The following is an 18,147-nucleotide window of genomic DNA, read 5'->3' as shown; positions in this document are numbered from 1 at the left end:
GTGAAAGGAACTGCTAAGCCTTTCAGTTAAATTTGTCTTCAAGGTCTTGAGAGGAGGAATAAAAGGAAGCTGAGCTCCACTATCACTGTTTTAGCCAGAGGTCAAACAATTCACAATCCACAGAGGTGGAAAAGCCAGACGTGGAGTTTCAGTCTTTTCCACCCTTCCAATTCCTTCCAGTAGAAAAATGTTCAGTCTTTTAACAGTTCACATACTACTACTACAGCCTGGTGAAGACTCGTCATCACTTATTTCTGTGCCAAAATGTTTTACAATTAAAGGCTCTTGCACACAGGACAGTCTTTCTTGTAACTGCGTAAAATTTTCATTTGTAGCTTTTGCTTCATGATATGTATCCAGAATTAAAATTAATGGCAGAGGTCTCTTTTTACAACCACATATGCTTTCAGGAAACACTGTGTTTTATGGATTTCTCATCTTAAAGGGACATTTTCATGGCTAAGCCATTTTTCAGGAGCTTAGGTTAGGTGTGATTCTGTGGCTAGTTTCAGATGAGAGGGAATTGTAAAAATAATTCACCTCAGTGGATAGTTATTTTATGAGTTTCAGCATGAATAAAAATGAAATATATTAATTAACCCAGTATTAACACATGTTTTACTTGGTTTAAATAATCAACTTTCCACCAAGTTGCTTTTGGAGGGCAGAAAAGGAACCTTAAAATATTTACCTTTTTTTTTTACTTTATTTTACCAGTATCATAGATGCCTTGGCTGGCTTTTATCCTGACCATCCTTTTCTCTCTCTCTCTCTCTCTTTCTTCAGTGGAAGTTAACCTGACAAATGATTACTATGTAAGTGGAGGCAGCTTAGACACAATATTTAAAGCAAGTAAGATCACCTTTCACTGGGGAAAATGCAACATATCATCAGATGGATCAGAACATAGTTTGGAAGGACGGAAATTTCCTCTTGAGGTAAAATACGGAGTAGATTTTGAGGATGTTACTATCTGCTGACAGTCACAACGTTTATTTAATAACTATAGTATATTTAAAGACTATTTCTGTGTATAATCGTTGCTTAAATCAAAATTAATATTTAAATGATGTATGATTTGAATGATTTGGAAAAAAAAATGTGAGGCACACTGAAGATACTTAACTGCATTTTCACACATGTTTTTTAAGAGTGCATTACAGGTTGCTTCAACTAATCTGATAAAGGCCAAACTGGCAATAATTGTTAAACTTCTTAGAGCCTATCTGATTGTACAGTAAGGGGTTATTTGAAGTGCAGAGGTGCTTTCTCAGAACTAAGGCATTGTAATGAGACAGCAGGAGCTGCACCGAGGAGCTGCTGAGCTGCACGGATTCAAAACCCTGGCCAAGCTTGGACCCAGGAGCTAGAGGGCAAGCCAGGAGCCAGCGCACAAGAGAAGCTCGAGGCTCCTGCTGAGCCCAGCTAAGGATGCTCCAGTTCGCTGCTTCTCCCACAGACATAGTGACGGTCCCTCCCAGCTTGTAGGAGTTGGGGAATGCAGAGGAGAAGCAGCTCCTGATGAGCTGAGTGCCATGGAGGCACTCTGATTGCACACTCCTACCCCTTAAAGAGGCTGTGCTCATTTTCAGACCAAAAGGTGCTGTGGCACCCAACCATGCTGCTCCTCACTAAAAATGCTATTGGTTTTGGAGCTGTTGGAGCAAAGCAGTGGGGCACTGGTGGTCTCTTCCCCAGCTCCATGGAGAGCTGTGGCCAGCATGCTGGCTTTCCCTATCTCAGAGCCATTGTAAAATTTCCACTTATACTCCTGCCATGGCATCAAGCAGAAGATGCTCCACCATTGCTGTCTCACAAAGGTACAGCAGGAGTAGCAAACTCTCACCTTGTATCCGGGACCTTGCATGAGAAGGGATTTACCAACTGCAACAAAGAAAGGCGGCTGGACTGGGTCCAATGCTCAGCACTACACTTCAATGAGGTCCCGGAATACCTGGCAATTTTTTATTGCCAATGCTTCTCTAAATTTACTCTGAGACAGGTTCCATGGGGAAATTCTGCCTTATTGTAACTTATGAGGTGGTTACCCCTGACTTAGGGACTCACCTCTAAATCAGTAGCAGTCCAGTATAAGGTAGTATAACCTAGTCTTATTTTATGGTTGATAGCAAGTGACATGCTCCTTGAAAGGATATTTCGTGCAAACTTAATGGTCTTCTAAAACTGATAGTCCATAGATAGTTAAAAGCTGATTAATTCCACTCTGAATTTTTAGATAATGCATGTGAGATGTACAACAAAGCCATGTACTCATAATAAATTCATTTTTAAAGGACTAGGAATTTAAGTAAATGTATTAATTAAAAAAAATGTATTTTGTATATGTAACATTTGAATATATTTTATTTGCAGATGCAAATCTACTGCTATGATGCAGATCAGTTTACAAATTTTGAAGAGGCAATCAAAGGAAATGGAAAGTTAAGAGCTTTATCAGTTTTGTTTGAGGTAAACAAATATTTCTTTGTGGCATTAAATAAGCTTTGAAATGTAGCAGATGTTCAAACTGAATTTAACTGGTTCCAATGTATGATCTGTGAGTCAAAAAATTGTACATGTTTTCTAATTTATTTTCACAAAAAAATCTAAAAGACAAACATGCTTGTTTTGCTTTATATGATCTGTAATTGTCATGTTAAAATGTGACCTTATTTTTTTTCATAAAGCCTATTTCGAAAAAAAAATACAATTTCTTTTTAACAGATTGGGCCAGAAGACAATCCGGATTATAATTCAGTAATTAATGGAGTAGATAGTGTTAGTCGTTTTGGTAAGTTCATCCCTAATATTTATTATTGATTAGACTAATTTAATTTCATCATAATTATGTAAAACTTCTTGAAGGGATGGTTTTATGCAGATTGCTAATGCTTAGCTGAATCTATTTTATTAGAAACAAAAATATTTATTTATTTAATTTGCCCCAAATTGAATATATTTGTAGTAACAGCAGTAGGTATAAATGAACAAATACAATTATCACAAGGAATTTACACTCTAACACTCTAAAGGTTGATTTATTTTGAGATGTTTCTTAGTCATAAATTTCTGAATTTCATATACTGTAAGAACGAAAATAACACCATTGCAACAATCCAAGATGTACCTTACAAGTGTAAGTTATATGAATATTAGTATTCTGTACACTCTGTGGAGATTATATTTTTTTGCATTTACCCTTGTGTATATCTGAGCTACTCCATTTGTATTACATTTGCACTTGGAGTATTGAAACCAAATGTCACTATGGTATTTTAAAATTCCTCACAGTATGGGATCACAGAATCATAGAATCACAAAATGGTTGAGGTTGGAAGGGACTTTTAGGGATCATCTAGTCCAACTCCCTGCTAAAGCAGGAAATCTTCGAGCACGTGGCACAGGGTGGCATCCTGACAGCTTTGGAAGATCTCCAGAGAAGTGGACTCCACAGTCTCCCTGGGCAGCCTGTTCCACAGCTCAGTAACCCTCACAGGAAAGTTCTTCCTCACATGGAGTTGGGAGGAAGGACACCTCATCCTCACATGGAGGATCTGAGAAAACACACTTCCTATGTTTCAACTTACACCCATTATCCCTTTTCCTATCACTGGCCACCACTGAGAAAGGCTTGACCCCATCCTCCCTACATTCTCCCCTCAGCTACTTACACATGTTGATCAGATCTCCTCTCAGCTTTCTCTTCTCCAGGCTAAACAGGCCCAGCTCGCTTACTCTTTCCTCAGTACTCCAGGTGTGGCAGGTGTGGCTTCACCAGAGCTGAGGGGCAGGATCATCTCCTCCTTCGACCTGCTGGCAACACTCCTCCTGATGCAGGCCAGGATCCCATTGGCCTTCTTGGCCACAAGGGCACCCTGCTGACTCATAGTTAACTTCTTGCCAACCAGGACTCCCAAATCCCTCTCCACAGAATGGCTTTAAAGCAGGTCAACCACCCCCTAACCTGTACTGCTGCCTGGGGTTGTTCTTCCCAGGACTAGTCCTTGTTGAATCGCATGAGTTTCCTCTCTGCCCAACTCTCCAGCCTGTCTAGGTCCCTCTGAATGGCAGCACAGTCTTCTAGAGTGTCCATCTACTCCACCCAGGGTATTTTTTATCATCTGCAAACTTGCACAGGAAGTGCAAGTCTCTGTGCGCTTGTCCAAGTCATTGATGAGCAAGTTGAACAGTGCTAAACTCAGTACTGATCCCTGGGGGGCACCACTGGCCTCCACTAGACTCGGCCTCATTTATCACCACCCTCTGAGCTCTGCCATCCCTCTGAGCTCTGCCATCCAGCCAGTTCTCAATCCACCCCACTGTCAACTCATCTCACCCATACTTCCTTAGCTTTCTAACTCTATTTCTAACTCTATTTCACAGTGGCTTCAAGAAACATATGAATGTGCACTGTCTTCAGCAGGGATATTTTTTGCATCGTGGCCATAATCCTAAAGAAAAGGCTTACTTTGTCTCAGTTTCTCTATACCTTAGAATACTTGTATTTTGTAAAATCCTTTAGGATTGATGAGTTTAAAGTGCTAAGGCTATTGGTGTCACTATTTTAAGAGTTTTTGAAGGAACCATGCTAAAATTGCAATTGATCTTGTCAGGAAAAAAAAAAATCAATAAATATTACAAGGACTACATTTTCTAACTTACAGAGAGAGGAGCTGGGCATGAATAGCAGATAGGATTCATTATTTCTGAGGGTCTTATTACATGAGACACATAGATGAAAGAGTATTTCATCAAGGCAGATGCTGCCCTACAGCCCTGAGTAGGAGTTAAAAAACTACAGACACCAAGACTCAAACTACAGCTAGTATGTGGCACTTCAGCACTGAGCAAAATATGATTTTCTTGAATAAAATGCAAATGAGCTCTGAAAATTCAGGTCATGAATAAATCAAGTTGCTCATTCTCAAGGAACATGTATAGCACATGATGTGTCCTTGTCTGCTTTATAGGTGATCTGTCCTTGTCAGTCATATCTTCTGTTTTGCATATTTGAATTAGAGTAACTGAGCATGGGAAGAATATAGACACATTGTCAGAGAATGCAGGGATGCAACAAGGAAAGCCAAAGCCCATTTGGAATTAGAGTTAGCAAGAGATGTCAGGGACAACGGGAAGGGCTTCTATAAACACATCAGTGTGCTCCAGGTTTCCCTGCTGAGCAGGGGGTTTGGACTAGTTGAGCTATAGAGGTCCCTTCCAACCTCAACCATTTTGTGATTCTGTGAACTGTCTTGTTCCTTTTAGATAACCTGTCTCTCATAATTCCACAGAGATATTTGGTTTTAGACTCTAGATTGTCAATCTAATTAAATGGTATTTTAAATCCAATGGTGCGAAGTCCGTAATAGTTTTCATAGTACAAATGAAAAGTTTCATGGGCCTACGTCTCTGTCTAAAATGGGTTAGCCATTCATTTTGCATTATTACAATTGCCATGCATTAGACAGACACTCAATGATAATAGCTAAAATCTGAAGGTGAATAACATGTAAACAGCAGAAATAAGGTGCTTTTCTCAATTCTGACATACATTTCCATTTTACTATATCTTGCTAAGAGAGAGGGGAAGAGCTAGCTCTTAAAACTTAACTCAGGGCAATAACAGTCCCTGTACAGAAAAAAAACCCCAATGATTTATAACAAATCGTTGATGTAACTTATTGTTCTCACTGAATTTGGAAGGAATTATGAAGGCAAGGACAGGTCAGCACTCCAACCTAGGGTTTCAAGAAGAAATATATCTAGGAAACCACAAGTTGACAGTATTACAGTATTAATATTCATTTATTCCAAGATATAAATAATAAATACTATTTTGGAAGTATCTATCAATAAAGCAGATCCTTGATAATCGCCCTGAAATTAAAAATACAATCATAAGAATATCAAGTTGCTGTTTTCTGGGTTGATCTTCTGCTTCTCCTCAGACACAATTTGATCAGAGCAGGCCCCAGGTAAATCAATGACCTGAAAAAGGTGGCATTTTCCCAGGACAATAAAGAGAAATGTCATACTCTCCCAGAGGAGGATTTTTCCTCATTTCTTGCTTTGTGTAAATCTGTTACAGCTTTTCACTGTATTATCACCATGTTAAAACTCCAAGATCTGCAAAAGTGATGCTTTTATACATGGGAGTGATATAACTCAGGTCTAACATGGTGATATTTCCCCTGGCATTAAGTTTCTGCAGAGGCTAAGATCCTGTGAGAATGCAACAGCTTGACCAAATTTAGGTAGAGTTTGAAACCGTCTCATGAGACCATGTTCAATGATTTAAATATTTTTTCTTTGGAATTCTTTAGTTAGATCTCAGACGTGCTAGTATAATTATCAGTGAGGGAGTCACTGGGAAAGAGTGAATTGGTTACTTTATTACTGACATAACTTATTAGATTTTCCCAACTACACAAAATTGTTATTGAACGATATTTACTGAAACTAGACAGTAATTTGCCTGCACGCCAAGTGGAATTTTGAATACATTGAAAATTAGCTTGTTTCCATAACAGAAACTTGTTTGTAGAGTTGTAGTTCTATTTATTCAGTGTTTCTCCAATGTTTTAGTTGTATGACTATGAAGGTCTTTTTTTTTTTTTTTTTTCAGGAAAGCAGGCTGCCTTAGAGCCATTTGTTTTGCTGAACCTTCTACCAAATGCAACAGACAAGTATTACACATATAATGGATCTTTATCAGCTCCTCCCTGCTCTGAAACAGTTGAATGGATTGTATTTAAAGATACCATTACTATTTCTGAAGACCAGGTCACTTATTTAATGTGTTAAATCCACAATTGTTCTTAACTCCAGAGAAAAACAGTTTTTATGTATGTGTTAAAAGTTCATAGTATTCATTACCAGACAACAAACTGATATTCCTTTTATTTAGATTTTTTTAATGAAGCTGTTAAATCTAGCTATGTCTTTATCATTTATATCTATACCAGTACATTACTAACATGAGTTATCTTTTGCCTTGTTGAGTTTAGTACTAGATTCTGAGTCTTTGCTTTCCTTCCAGGACTTCCTAACTTCCATGCACTTTCTAACTCCAAAAGCTATTTTGACTTTTGGCCTATATTAAGAAAAGCATAAAACACTCTTTCCATATTCCCCAGGATAACTGGTGGTGAAAGGGTCAGGAATTGCTCCAGCAGCAAAGTGGTTAGGGAATAGAGGTGGAGTAATGATTCATTGCTGGTACAGACCAAAAAAGGTTCAGTACCGCCTGAGAGAAATCAATTGGGAGAGTTTATACCTCAGCTCCTCCCCTGGGTTTTGTCTGTTATTGGAATCTAGTTAATTTGCTATGACTTCTGACATTTCTTCTTTTCTCACTTTCTTTAGCTATCTGTATTCTGTGAAGTCCTTACAATGCAGCAGTCTGGCTATGTTATGCTGATGGACTATCTGCAAAACAACTTCAGAGAACAGCAATATGAGTTCTTTGGGCAAGTGTTTTCCTCTTACACTGGACAAGAAGAAATTCATGAAGCAGGTATTTGTTGAACAGATATTCCTCTCTTTACAGGTGGAAAGAATTTTAAATACAAAGTTCATTCTTATATCAGGATACACATTTTAAATTGTGCAGAAAATAGCACACTATGATTATTAATAAATCTATCACTTCAGAAGAAAAAAAACAAGCACTCATAAACATCAGATTAAACGAAGTGGAAAATTAAAAGCTTGTCTTGACCAAATGTTCAATGAAGATCACATCAGTTCAAGCTTTCTTGCACTGCCCTTTTCATGGGTTTCAGATCTAAACAAAGATGCTATTTCAGGGGCTACACGAGGATTTCATTCTACAAACCCATCTTGTTCTCAGTTGTATAATGTGGATGTTTCTCCAAAAGAAACTGGAGTAAGATCATAAAATTAATATCATCCTCAAGGTGATATAGGTACAGAGAATCCTGGAAGCCAAATTCTGTTCTCTCTTTTACTCTAAAACCTAAAACAGTGGAGGCTACATGACCAAAACAGTATGTTATGTAATGGAAAGCCAAATCTAGAACTAAATATGAAAGTAAATTATTTTTATATTCACAAGCAAAGGAAGACTGTTCACCCTCTAGCAGTAAATGCTGAGGCTGAACTGCTGCTAGGATGGGGATAGATTCTTAAACACAGTTGTACTGAACTGTAATTAATTTGATATGTACAAATGACTAAAATGTGTGGCATAAGTATTCTCCAGAATGAAAACAAGCATGTTTTTATTTTAGTTTGTCTTAGTTGGGTGAATGTTGTTTCCCTTCCAGCTGGAAGGATTCTGTGCATGGAACCAAGTGAGATGTCCATCATTCAGGAGTGCCGCAGGGACCCCTGCACACTCACGTGGTGCTTCTTTGCTTCACAGCACAGTTCAGGACAGCTTTACTGCTTCAATCCTATAGCCGGCCAGAGACGTTTCTGTTTTGACTGCAGTTTCTCATGAACTCTTCAGATATGTGCCCATGAACAGATTGGTCTTTGAACTTTTTATGCAACATGGAGAAGGAATACAGAATTGAGCTGCAACAGTTGAGCAAATTAGGACAAATAAACTGCTCTTTCAAAATATAGCCCACAGACACAGCAGATAATTGAAGAGAGTCTTTCCCAAAATCCCTCTTTCATGAAGGCCTCTGGGAGCCTAATCACAGAGTAGTGCACCTCTGCTAATGTCCATGCCATAGGAAAGATATGAATCTTTTCAGTCCTTTGTAAAGCAGTCAATCTATGGTGAAGAAATGTGATGGGCAAAGGGCTTTGAAGACAGAGCCCATGACCCTGCTGCCCTTGTTATCCACTTGCCTCCTTGATGGCTGCGTTTCCCTTGGCCTTGACCTCTTCAGTTCAGGAGCTGCAATAGGAAGAAGCCACTGCCAGTTGTGCCACCCTAACCTGGTTTTGTACGGAGATGGACTGGATTATCTTGTGTATGAAGGGGCCTTGCTCCCTTCCTGTCATGCCATGTGATCCCTTCCTATCATTCCTGAAGGAGCTTACCATGTGCCTTCTCACAGCAGTGTGCAAGTTTAGCTGTGCAGGAAGTTGCTTCCAACCGGGCCCATTCCGCATTGTCGCAGAGTTTCTGCGAGTCTGTTCTGTTTTCTGTGAGTTCAGTATCCATAAAGAAGGAATGCCCCAGTCTATGGATTTGAGGATCCCTATCTGCATTTGGTTATACCATTTAAAACAGGTGGCACCTTGAGCTTCATGTAATGATTAAATGTGTTGTACAGATCAAACCAAATACCTCTGTATGTGCAATTAAAATTTCATACTTAGCATATCAAGAGCACAGAATTTTTCTTTTACTCTAGCTTCCAGTTTCAAGGTAGACAATAAGCTTCTTCACCGTTGACTGATAGACTTGCATAACACAGAACAAAAGGGTTTCAATCTACTGAGTTTAAGAAAAAGTGCTCTGTGCTCACATCACCCTGGCAACAAACACATGTAGCATTTATTCCAAACTAGGTATTTAAAGTAATCAAATATAGGTTAAAACTCTCTTTTGTCCATAGGCAAGGGGGAACAGAAGACAACCAGTAAAATTTAAAATCTCCTTATTTATATATATTTTACATGTATGTTAATATTTATATGCAGTATGTATCTGCAATCTCATGTATGCATACATATATAAACATGTATACACATGGGTAAATAGACACAAAATACCACATGAATATATAGACACAAAATGCAATTGCTGGATTTGTTTAATGTGCAGCATTAGAAGAGCATTTATGTTTTGATTTTACGTTAGCATTTTAACAGAAGATAAATAAAAGCCTTAGGAATCACTAAGTTTAAATAATCAGATGTAAAAACTGTAGCATGGATAAGTTTTGAAGAGCAAATAAATAGATGTGCATGTTTCTTATTTGATTTAACTTAGTAGTAGTAAACAGAAAATAAAAAATTGAAATTCCTTTGGACAACACAGGAAAAAATGGCAAGAGTGGGACCTGAGACTCTCATACCTAACTGAAAAATGATGTTTATGTTGTGAAACTTGGGAACTCAGTTTTCTCCTGTTGTTTATAATGCAGAGTCCAGTTTTCTTAGTCAGAGATAAGTTTTCTTAGAAAGGCTAAAATCTCTCTATTCAAGTTTCAGCAATATATTATATTTTCATGCAGAGACAAAGTCAACATTTTTGATGTGTAAGAGCTGCTTTAGTGAATGTATGGGAGATATTTTATTCTGCAAACCTGAATACTTGGAGATACATGTAGTTTTCCTATGTGATAAGCATATGTATGTAAGAATCAGATTAAAATAACTAATCTTGGCAAAGTATCCTTGATGATTCAATTATAAAAAGCTTTCTGAAATTTTAAACCTTTATCTCTACCACCCCAAGCTTGCATGAAAATGCATTTACAGCTAGAAATCATCATTTATTCCTATAAACTTGAGAAACATATACTGGACTTATTATGTAACTTTTCACCCTGTATACTTTTACATTAATGCCATATGAGTAAGTGTAGAAATACGATTCTTGTTAATCTTCCTGGATTTAGTGAAGATATATACAAAACAGGTTTCTCCAAAAGGAAAATTTTGTCCTGCAAAATAGAACTGGGTAAAATACAGCAGTTATTTTCAGTAAATTATTATGTGACAGCGCTGGTAAAGACTCAAAAACTCAAGACATTTGCTCTGCTTTAGGATACTTTGTGCTTACATGTTTGCCTTGCCTCTCTAGCTTGATCATGAAGGTGGAATACCCGGTGTTCCCTCTAAACTATGTCTTGATTTATTCAAAATATGTGTCAAGTTCAGAGAAACTTAAATCCAGGTGTAATTTTAATGCTTTATTTATTGTTACTTTCCATTTTAGTAACAAAATCGTTATCTTTTCTGCTAAAAGGGCAGTCAGTTTTCTAGCAGCAAAACCTGTTTCTTTTATAATGTTGGTTCGGCAGGAACAAAACAAATAACAGGCACTGAGATGTTTCCTAGGAGAAACAGCTCCAAAAAAAAAACTAACCCTTTATATCCCTTTAATCTTCTAAGCATCTAATTCACATATTCATTTTCAAACAATTTGTGAAGTACATGACCTCACATTAAGCACAAAGTGTGTTGAGAAAGGAATTTCTGCTTCTTTTCCAAACAATAACGAGTGGTAGTTTAAACCTTAATTTCCAAAATTGCTTCTAATACATATTAATTCATTGCATTGGGTCACCACATGGCCGAAGTCAACCTTGCTCAACTCAGAAAGGGTTTCTGGAAGTGTATCCTCATTCTAGTGGTTCAGTGCTACTTTCTTTACATTTATGTCACTGTCATTCATGCCATAAGGTGAACTTCACTTAACCTTACAAATACACAACAGACATTTAAAGTTAGAACATATCAACCTTGTGAAGTTGTCATTGTAATAGTTGTCAGGTACCCAGGCAATTTAAATATTTAGCTTAAATCCTTTGTGATCTTCAATGAACACATCACATTATTTAATTAACAGAAATAAATGTCATCTAGGATAGCTCTTAAACAATTTTGTATGCATTTTCTGCCTTATTTCAACTTACCAACATTTCCTCATCACTAGGTCTTTAAAAAATGCCTCGTTCCCTTGTGTTCATTTCATGTCTGCCTAAGGAATATTGGCTGAAGAGGGAAGGAGAAGCCCAGGCAAAATGATGAGGAGGCACTGAAAGGGAGGAAAAGGACATCAGGTTGGGAAGGAAATAATATGCAGAGGAATATCATATAGGAATATTTTTGGTCCCTATTGTGGTGATCACAAAGAATAAGATGATGCCCCAAAAGGAGAACAGAGGTGGAGATAACGTTTCTTTTATGCTTGGGAAAAAAACAAGGTTGGTTTCCAAGGCTGGAAAAAAACACATGACAAAGACAGAGAAATTATAATAGAGACAGCAGCCTAAGCGTAGTCAGAGATTTCAGAAAAAAAATCACTCACATGCAAAAATAAGAAAGGGAGGAAGGCAGAGGACAGTAGCAGAGAGTTTGGAATGCAAGTTTAATTCTTTAAAAAATAAAATAATGAAATGAAATGAAGTGAAATATAAAATCAGAACTTAGGTCTTCCCCACTGTGGCTTAAGGTGAGAAGAGAATAGTCTTTGCTGAACTGATGATTTCCTTGTGCCCTCTGGTGGAAATGGGCTAAGATAACAAGGTGAAGTAAATTAATGGCATGTACTCATGTTTTTGGTTTTTTTTTTTTATTTCACTCTTTCTTTATATCTCCGTTAATACGATTTAATAAGTAAATTAACATATCAGATACATAGAACAACACACTCAAAGTTTACAATCTAGTATAACTATAGAATTCAAACTAAATTACAGCGATTAATGCTGCCTCCACTGTTAGATCTCTCTCTCACACACACACTCACACTCACACAATTATCACGACTTATCTTTCATTGACTCCATTAAACCAGAGCATCGTAGAACTTCCCAGCTGCACATGGGACTACAAAAATTTGCTCTTTCAAAATCTTTAGTTTTGAGTCCCTCTTGTGTTCAAGTGGGAAATTGCAAAGTTAGTTGAAAGCATTTTTCCCCTTCCTTTTAGAACTGTAGTATGGCCCACCAAAAGTGTTATCAGGTGACTGCTTTTTTTAGGACAGCTGCTAAGAATCTATAACTCTTGCTTTCTTAATTAGGTAGCTAGTTTGTTTTGCTTGCTTTTTGCTAGGCACTTAGAATTTATTTTAAATAGTCTTTTAGACTCAAAAAACGTGTCTTCTCATTTACTGCAAGTCTGGAATGATTATATAGTTACCTGTGCAATATAGCCTAGCAAACTAAACAGTTTGCAATTAAAAATGTATCCATTTTATGGTCATATTAATATATAAGATTTAAATAAATTGTAAACTGCATAAAACCTAACTAATGATTTTGTCAAGTTTTATAGATGGAATAAAGTAGAAGTCAATAGAAATGCTTTTTGAGTGATACCAATATCATTCATTTTAGAGGAAATTTCCAAAGAGCAGGATAGGGGCAGATATCCAGTTGGAAGGTTGTTTCAGCCAAAGCACTACAACTATGCAGTTTTAAATAGATGGGAAACCATTTTCGTAAGTGGAAATGCCATGGATCCCTATCTCTCATTTTAAGATAGGAGAACAAATCTAGTCACTGAGGTTCCAAATTGGAAAAGAAAAATAGTGAAAATTTTGACAGTCATCTCCATTCTTCATCTCTCTTTTTGAACCCAGCAGAGGAGATGATGAGGGCAAGGAAGGAAAACAGTATTTCAGGTCAAACGTGAACCAGTCCTGAGCCAGTCCATGCTCTTCCAGTACTTCTGTGATAGATCCATGGAAATATAGAATGATATATGTTTATAGAATGAAAGAATGAAAATAGAATGACAATACATTTTCTCTCAGGACATACATAGGAACCCTCATGTTTTGAGCTCTATATTTCATTTCCTGGAGACTGGTTATGAATCTTTCTCAAAATACGTAATTTGAAAAGAGTAGACGGGGAGGGGTCTTAGTCCCCAGATAACTTGCTTTTGAGTTTTAAAATCCTATCTCAATTGCTCATATTTTAGAGTAAAGCAAAAAACTGGGCACAAGAAATGCCTACACTGTCTTTGACAGGAGGTAGATCAGCATTTCAATAGAGTAATTTCATGAATAACAGGTTCTTTTTTTTTTTTCTTTTTAGTTTGCAGTTCAGAACCTGAAAATGTCCAGTCTGATCCAAAGAATTATACTAGCCTTCTTGTTACATGGGAAAGACCTCGGGTTGTGTACGATACCACGATTGAGAGATTTGCTGTTTTTTATCAGCAATTGGATGGAGAAGACCAGACCAAGCATGAGTTTCTGACAGATGGGTATCAGGACTTGGTAACTGTAAACTCTTCATGTTTCATACGAAGTAGTGATGGCAAAGCACACATTGTTAATTTTTTTAAAGCCCTAACCAATAACTGGGACAGATTCAATGAAAAGGTATTTCTTTGGCTGCAACCCAAAGAGGCTATATTTCATTCTTTGGCTGTACAGCTAATTAAATTAATTTGGCTGTACAGACAAATAAAAATAAAAAAAAAATAAAAGAAAAGAAAAAGAAAAAGAAAAAGCCTGTATTTGTCCATATGAGAGAAGGCATTCTTAAATTGCTGTTCTTACTTGCTTTTAAGGGTGTAACATCCCCCAAAATAATTATGAGCATGTCAAGCTCAAATTTCCTTAGCTATATAACCCTTAGTCAATTAATAGTGATCTGTATGTACTTCAGTGTTCACTAATGTGCGAGCACTGAATGATCTACACAAGCAAATGAGGAAAGAATCAGAATCTGCATGGAACTGCTATAAGTATTAAGTTGGTGATTTATGGTTTCATGATATTTCAGTTAGGTGATCAGTTCCCTTCACCTTCTTTAGAAATGCATAAGCTTATTAGAGATAATATTACTTAAACTGATATTAAATACTAAATAATTATGTACTTGCTTGGTATCTTCCATGAAAAAAATCAATTTCTTATTTTAAGTTACATGACAAATATTTCTGAAAACAAAATATAAAAAGCGTGTATTGTAATAGCAGTAGAATGAGTTTTATGGTTTGTGTTAAAAATGTGTTATTAAAATTGAACTCCCATAACTTGATGAATATTCACAAGTAAATGATTAAACAATGTTTTTCTTTTAGGGGGCTATTCTAAATAATCTGCTGCCCAATACAAGTTATGTTCTTCAAATAGTTGCTGTTTGTTCTAATGGTCTATATGGAAAGCACAGCGACCAGGTCATTGTTGATATGCCTTTAGAAGACCCAGGTAAGTGCTGTTTTGTGCTTAGGGCTCATTTTTATCATATATATTCAGGGAAATATTTTGTTTGCAAACCAGTTAAATTGCATGTCTATCAAACTATGCTAAAATGAAATTTCAAAATCATCACAGTTAACCTTCAGCTTGTCCTTTGCTACAGATATTTTATCATAATATAATTCTCTATTCCTTGTAAACATTACCTGTGAGAGACTGCATGATAATTTTTTAGCTCTTAAAATATTTAGTGATATAATGTAGGGAAATAAAGCCATGATTGGTATTATTTCTCTATGGTTAAACATCCTTTTGATGCCCCCAAAAAATCCACATAGCTAAAGTTTTAAGGAAACTATTAATATAAACTGAATATATAACTTACAAATCTGTATCAATTGATTTTGAAATTTGATTACTTTGATTACTTGGAGTTTGATTTCAAAGCACTTGAGTTAATGGAATTCCCTTGCTTCTTAATGCTTCCTTGCAAAAAAATGTAAAGACCTAACTAGCAAATCTTACTCATTTCAAAGCCAGATTTACCTCTTCAGCCTGCTGGTAAATACAAAATAATTTGAAGCTATAACATGAAGCTTGATCTTGTCTTTAATAATTCCTTGAAATCTGTAGATTTAGACAAGGCTCCTGTCGAAGATAGGGAAAGCTGTCTTCTGAATTCAGTACTCTGTAATCAATTGTAGAAGCAAACTAAAAACCGTTTGATCATGCAACAAACTACTTTTTTATTTGAGGTCTTGAATTTCTATTGTCCATCTGTGGGTTACATAAGTTTTATTTTACATGTGCAGATTGGCAAAGTTCTTAGAGGTATTGAGATATTCTTGAGAAAACAGGTTTGTTTTTCATTTCAAAAGAACATTTTTTTCACAGTGAGAAATAATATGATTCTTCATGATCTTTACCACATTAATTCTGAACTAATGATAGTAATGGCTTAAAGCAACATGACAGTGTCTGACTGAAAGAAGTCGGGGGGAGGATATAGGATGTACCACCTACAAACTTTCAAGAAACATTTAAATTGTCTTTAGAATATATTAGGAGGATATTTTGGAGTCTTCTCATGCTATTATCTACCAAAATTTTCTTTTTTGTTTGTTTATTTTCGTGATAGCGTTTGCCATTCTGCCTGTTTCATTTTTCTGTTTTTCCTTTATGTACCTCTTTGATATTCATCCACTTCCTTCTATGAATTCATTCACTTGTGTTTGAAAAAAATGTCTGAGAAGAGGTTTCATCTGTATTCTCCCTTAACCGTTTCTACATTGAGTCACAAATGAACAGCTTAGCATTTTCATTATTAAAGAATAGACAATTCAATACCAAGGTGTTTCCAAAACTCAAAAGACCATCATTGCAAAAACTGCAGGTTTGCACAGGGAGTATCCGTAGGACACCTCGCTTCTCTGCCATAGATGTGTCCTTCCATCAGGGATGAGTGAGACCCAGTTGGAAGCACCTCCTGGAGCTCCTGGGGGTGGTTGGTCATCAAGACAGCATAACAGGGTGGACCACATGATGCCCCAATGGGCAGTCTCATGCTGCTGGTCACCAGGCTTGGGATAGGCTTCTACTGGGGACATCAGCAGCCCCCAGTATGGACATAGCCCCCAGCAACTGCCTCCCTGGTGTTCACCCTGGTGAAGTCAGCAGTAGTTTTGCATTAATCTCAGCAGCAAGATTAGTGATGATCTTTGAAATGTGTTCTGCAAAATTCTTCTTGCCTTCCAGTATGTCTGCTCTGAGCTTTGTATACAAACCCGATAAGAATTTTTGATGCAATAAATGTTATACATAGCAGATCTTACATTCTTCTGCCTTTTTTACACAAACACAGCACTAATTTTGTTTTGAAAGAAAAAATAGAAAATAAAGCCTAGGAGACATAATAATGTAAACATGAAATGTGAACAAGCTAGCATAATTATGAAAATGTTATTTTTTACATTTCCTTTCATTTGAGCATTTAAATGACTCCTTAATGTTGCATTAAAGCAAATGAATGTGTATGAGAGTAATCTTATCGTAATTTTTCTTCTTATTAAATAAAACACCATAAAGAAAAGAGTTAAATAATTTACATATTCTAACTGTTTACACACCTATATTTTCAATGTTGAAGCAGTTCTGACATTTTGTAATTGTTTCAGGCTAAGGCATTTCCCTAGTCTTTCAAGAGATGTAAAATTGAGGGTCATTATTTCAGGTCAAATGAAGAGTTTTGATGGACCGCAAAATAAAACTGCTTCTTGGTTTCAGAGATATTTTAAGGGTATTTGGGGTTTTTTTTTTGAGAAACAAAGAGAAAGATGCTTGTAACTAAAAATGAAAGAGCAAAATGAGTGTCTCAGTTTTGAGAGTCTCAAAAAATCTGTCTTTTTGCTCTGCTTTTTAAATTGAGACAAAGTTATTAAGTGTATTTTGTATTGTTTTAAGTTCACTCTTCCACAGTGGTGGAAGAAAGTGGTGAATACAGAAAGGTCAGAGAAAAACTCCTTTTATTTAACTGGGATAATTACTATGAATGTACATTGCTCTATAAATAAGTTATATGAAGTCTCACCCTTGGATATAATTTTAAAGGAAAAAAATAAACTTCCATTCATTTCTAATACTACTTAATGACTTATTTACATCTATTTACTAATTATTTACATCTGAATTAACTTTATTGCAAATATTAAACAACGGAAATATGGGAATGTAAATGTCTAATGAGAAAGATTTGTTCAGAGTAACTTGCTGGTTACAACTGTAACTTCAAATTGGTTTTGTGATCTGCTTTGTAGATCTTGAGGCAAAAGGGGATTTCTTGGAACTCCTGCTTGTGAATTTATGAAAGAAAAGTTATCTTCAGCATGAAGACATGAGATAAAATTGACTCATAAAGCATAAAATAAATGTTCATATTCAAGAATTACTCTGAGTAAAACATTATAATTAAGATCAAATTTGCTACAGTGACCTCCAGATCAATTAATCTACTTATTAAGAGCTTAAATGGGGCATAAATCATGCAGAAGCAATAGAAAGACCCTTTTATGGGAAGAATTCTGTCCTTGGAATAGCCACATTTAATATGAAGGTAGTTTGTGTATACTACGCAACCTAAATTTGATTCTCAGAAAACTTAACTTCTACTATTGTTTTAGACTTTTACTTTGGAAAAAACGTTCAAGAGAAGGCATTTTTCCACTTTGTGATTCTGTGAAGGGTTGGTGAGGGCTCCGCAGGCTCCAGGTGATCCACAGATCTCTTGCTCTCAGGAATACTTCATAAGCAGAAGGATCTATTTTGGGCCACACACTCTG

General features: G+C 36.3%; 1 protein-coding gene across 6 annotated transcripts in view; it reads left to right on the top strand.

Moving 5' to 3' along the window:
- The window catches only part of PTPRZ1 (protein tyrosine phosphatase, receptor type Z1), a 125,153-nt gene that overhangs the window by 66,231 nt on the left and 40,775 nt on the right, over positions 1 to 18,147 (top strand). For all 6 annotated transcript variants that reach the window (XM_026051690.1, XM_026051689.1, XM_026051687.1 and 3 more), the window contains 7 exons: positions 787 to 938; positions 2,374 to 2,469; positions 2,725 to 2,791; positions 6,626 to 6,783; positions 7,366 to 7,516; positions 13,698 to 13,882; positions 14,695 to 14,821. In XM_026051690.1, the coding sequence (XP_025907475.1) occupies positions 787 to 938; positions 2,374 to 2,469; positions 2,725 to 2,791; positions 6,626 to 6,783; positions 7,366 to 7,516; positions 13,698 to 13,882; positions 14,695 to 14,821 (936 nt within the window). The remainder of the gene's footprint in view (positions 1 to 786; positions 939 to 2,373; positions 2,470 to 2,724; positions 2,792 to 6,625; positions 6,784 to 7,365; positions 7,517 to 13,697; positions 13,883 to 14,694; positions 14,822 to 18,147) is intronic.

The sequence above is a fragment of the Nothoprocta perdicaria genome, unplaced genomic scaffold (genome assembly GCF_003342845.1).
Source record: "Nothoprocta perdicaria isolate Ctin4 unplaced genomic scaffold, notPer1 scaffold_79, whole genome shotgun sequence".
Classification (NCBI taxonomy): domain Eukaryota; kingdom Metazoa; phylum Chordata; class Aves; order Tinamiformes; family Tinamidae; genus Nothoprocta; species Nothoprocta perdicaria.
The sequence above is the reverse complement of the archived record's forward strand: the minus strand, read 5'-3'. Positions and strand labels throughout refer to the sequence as shown.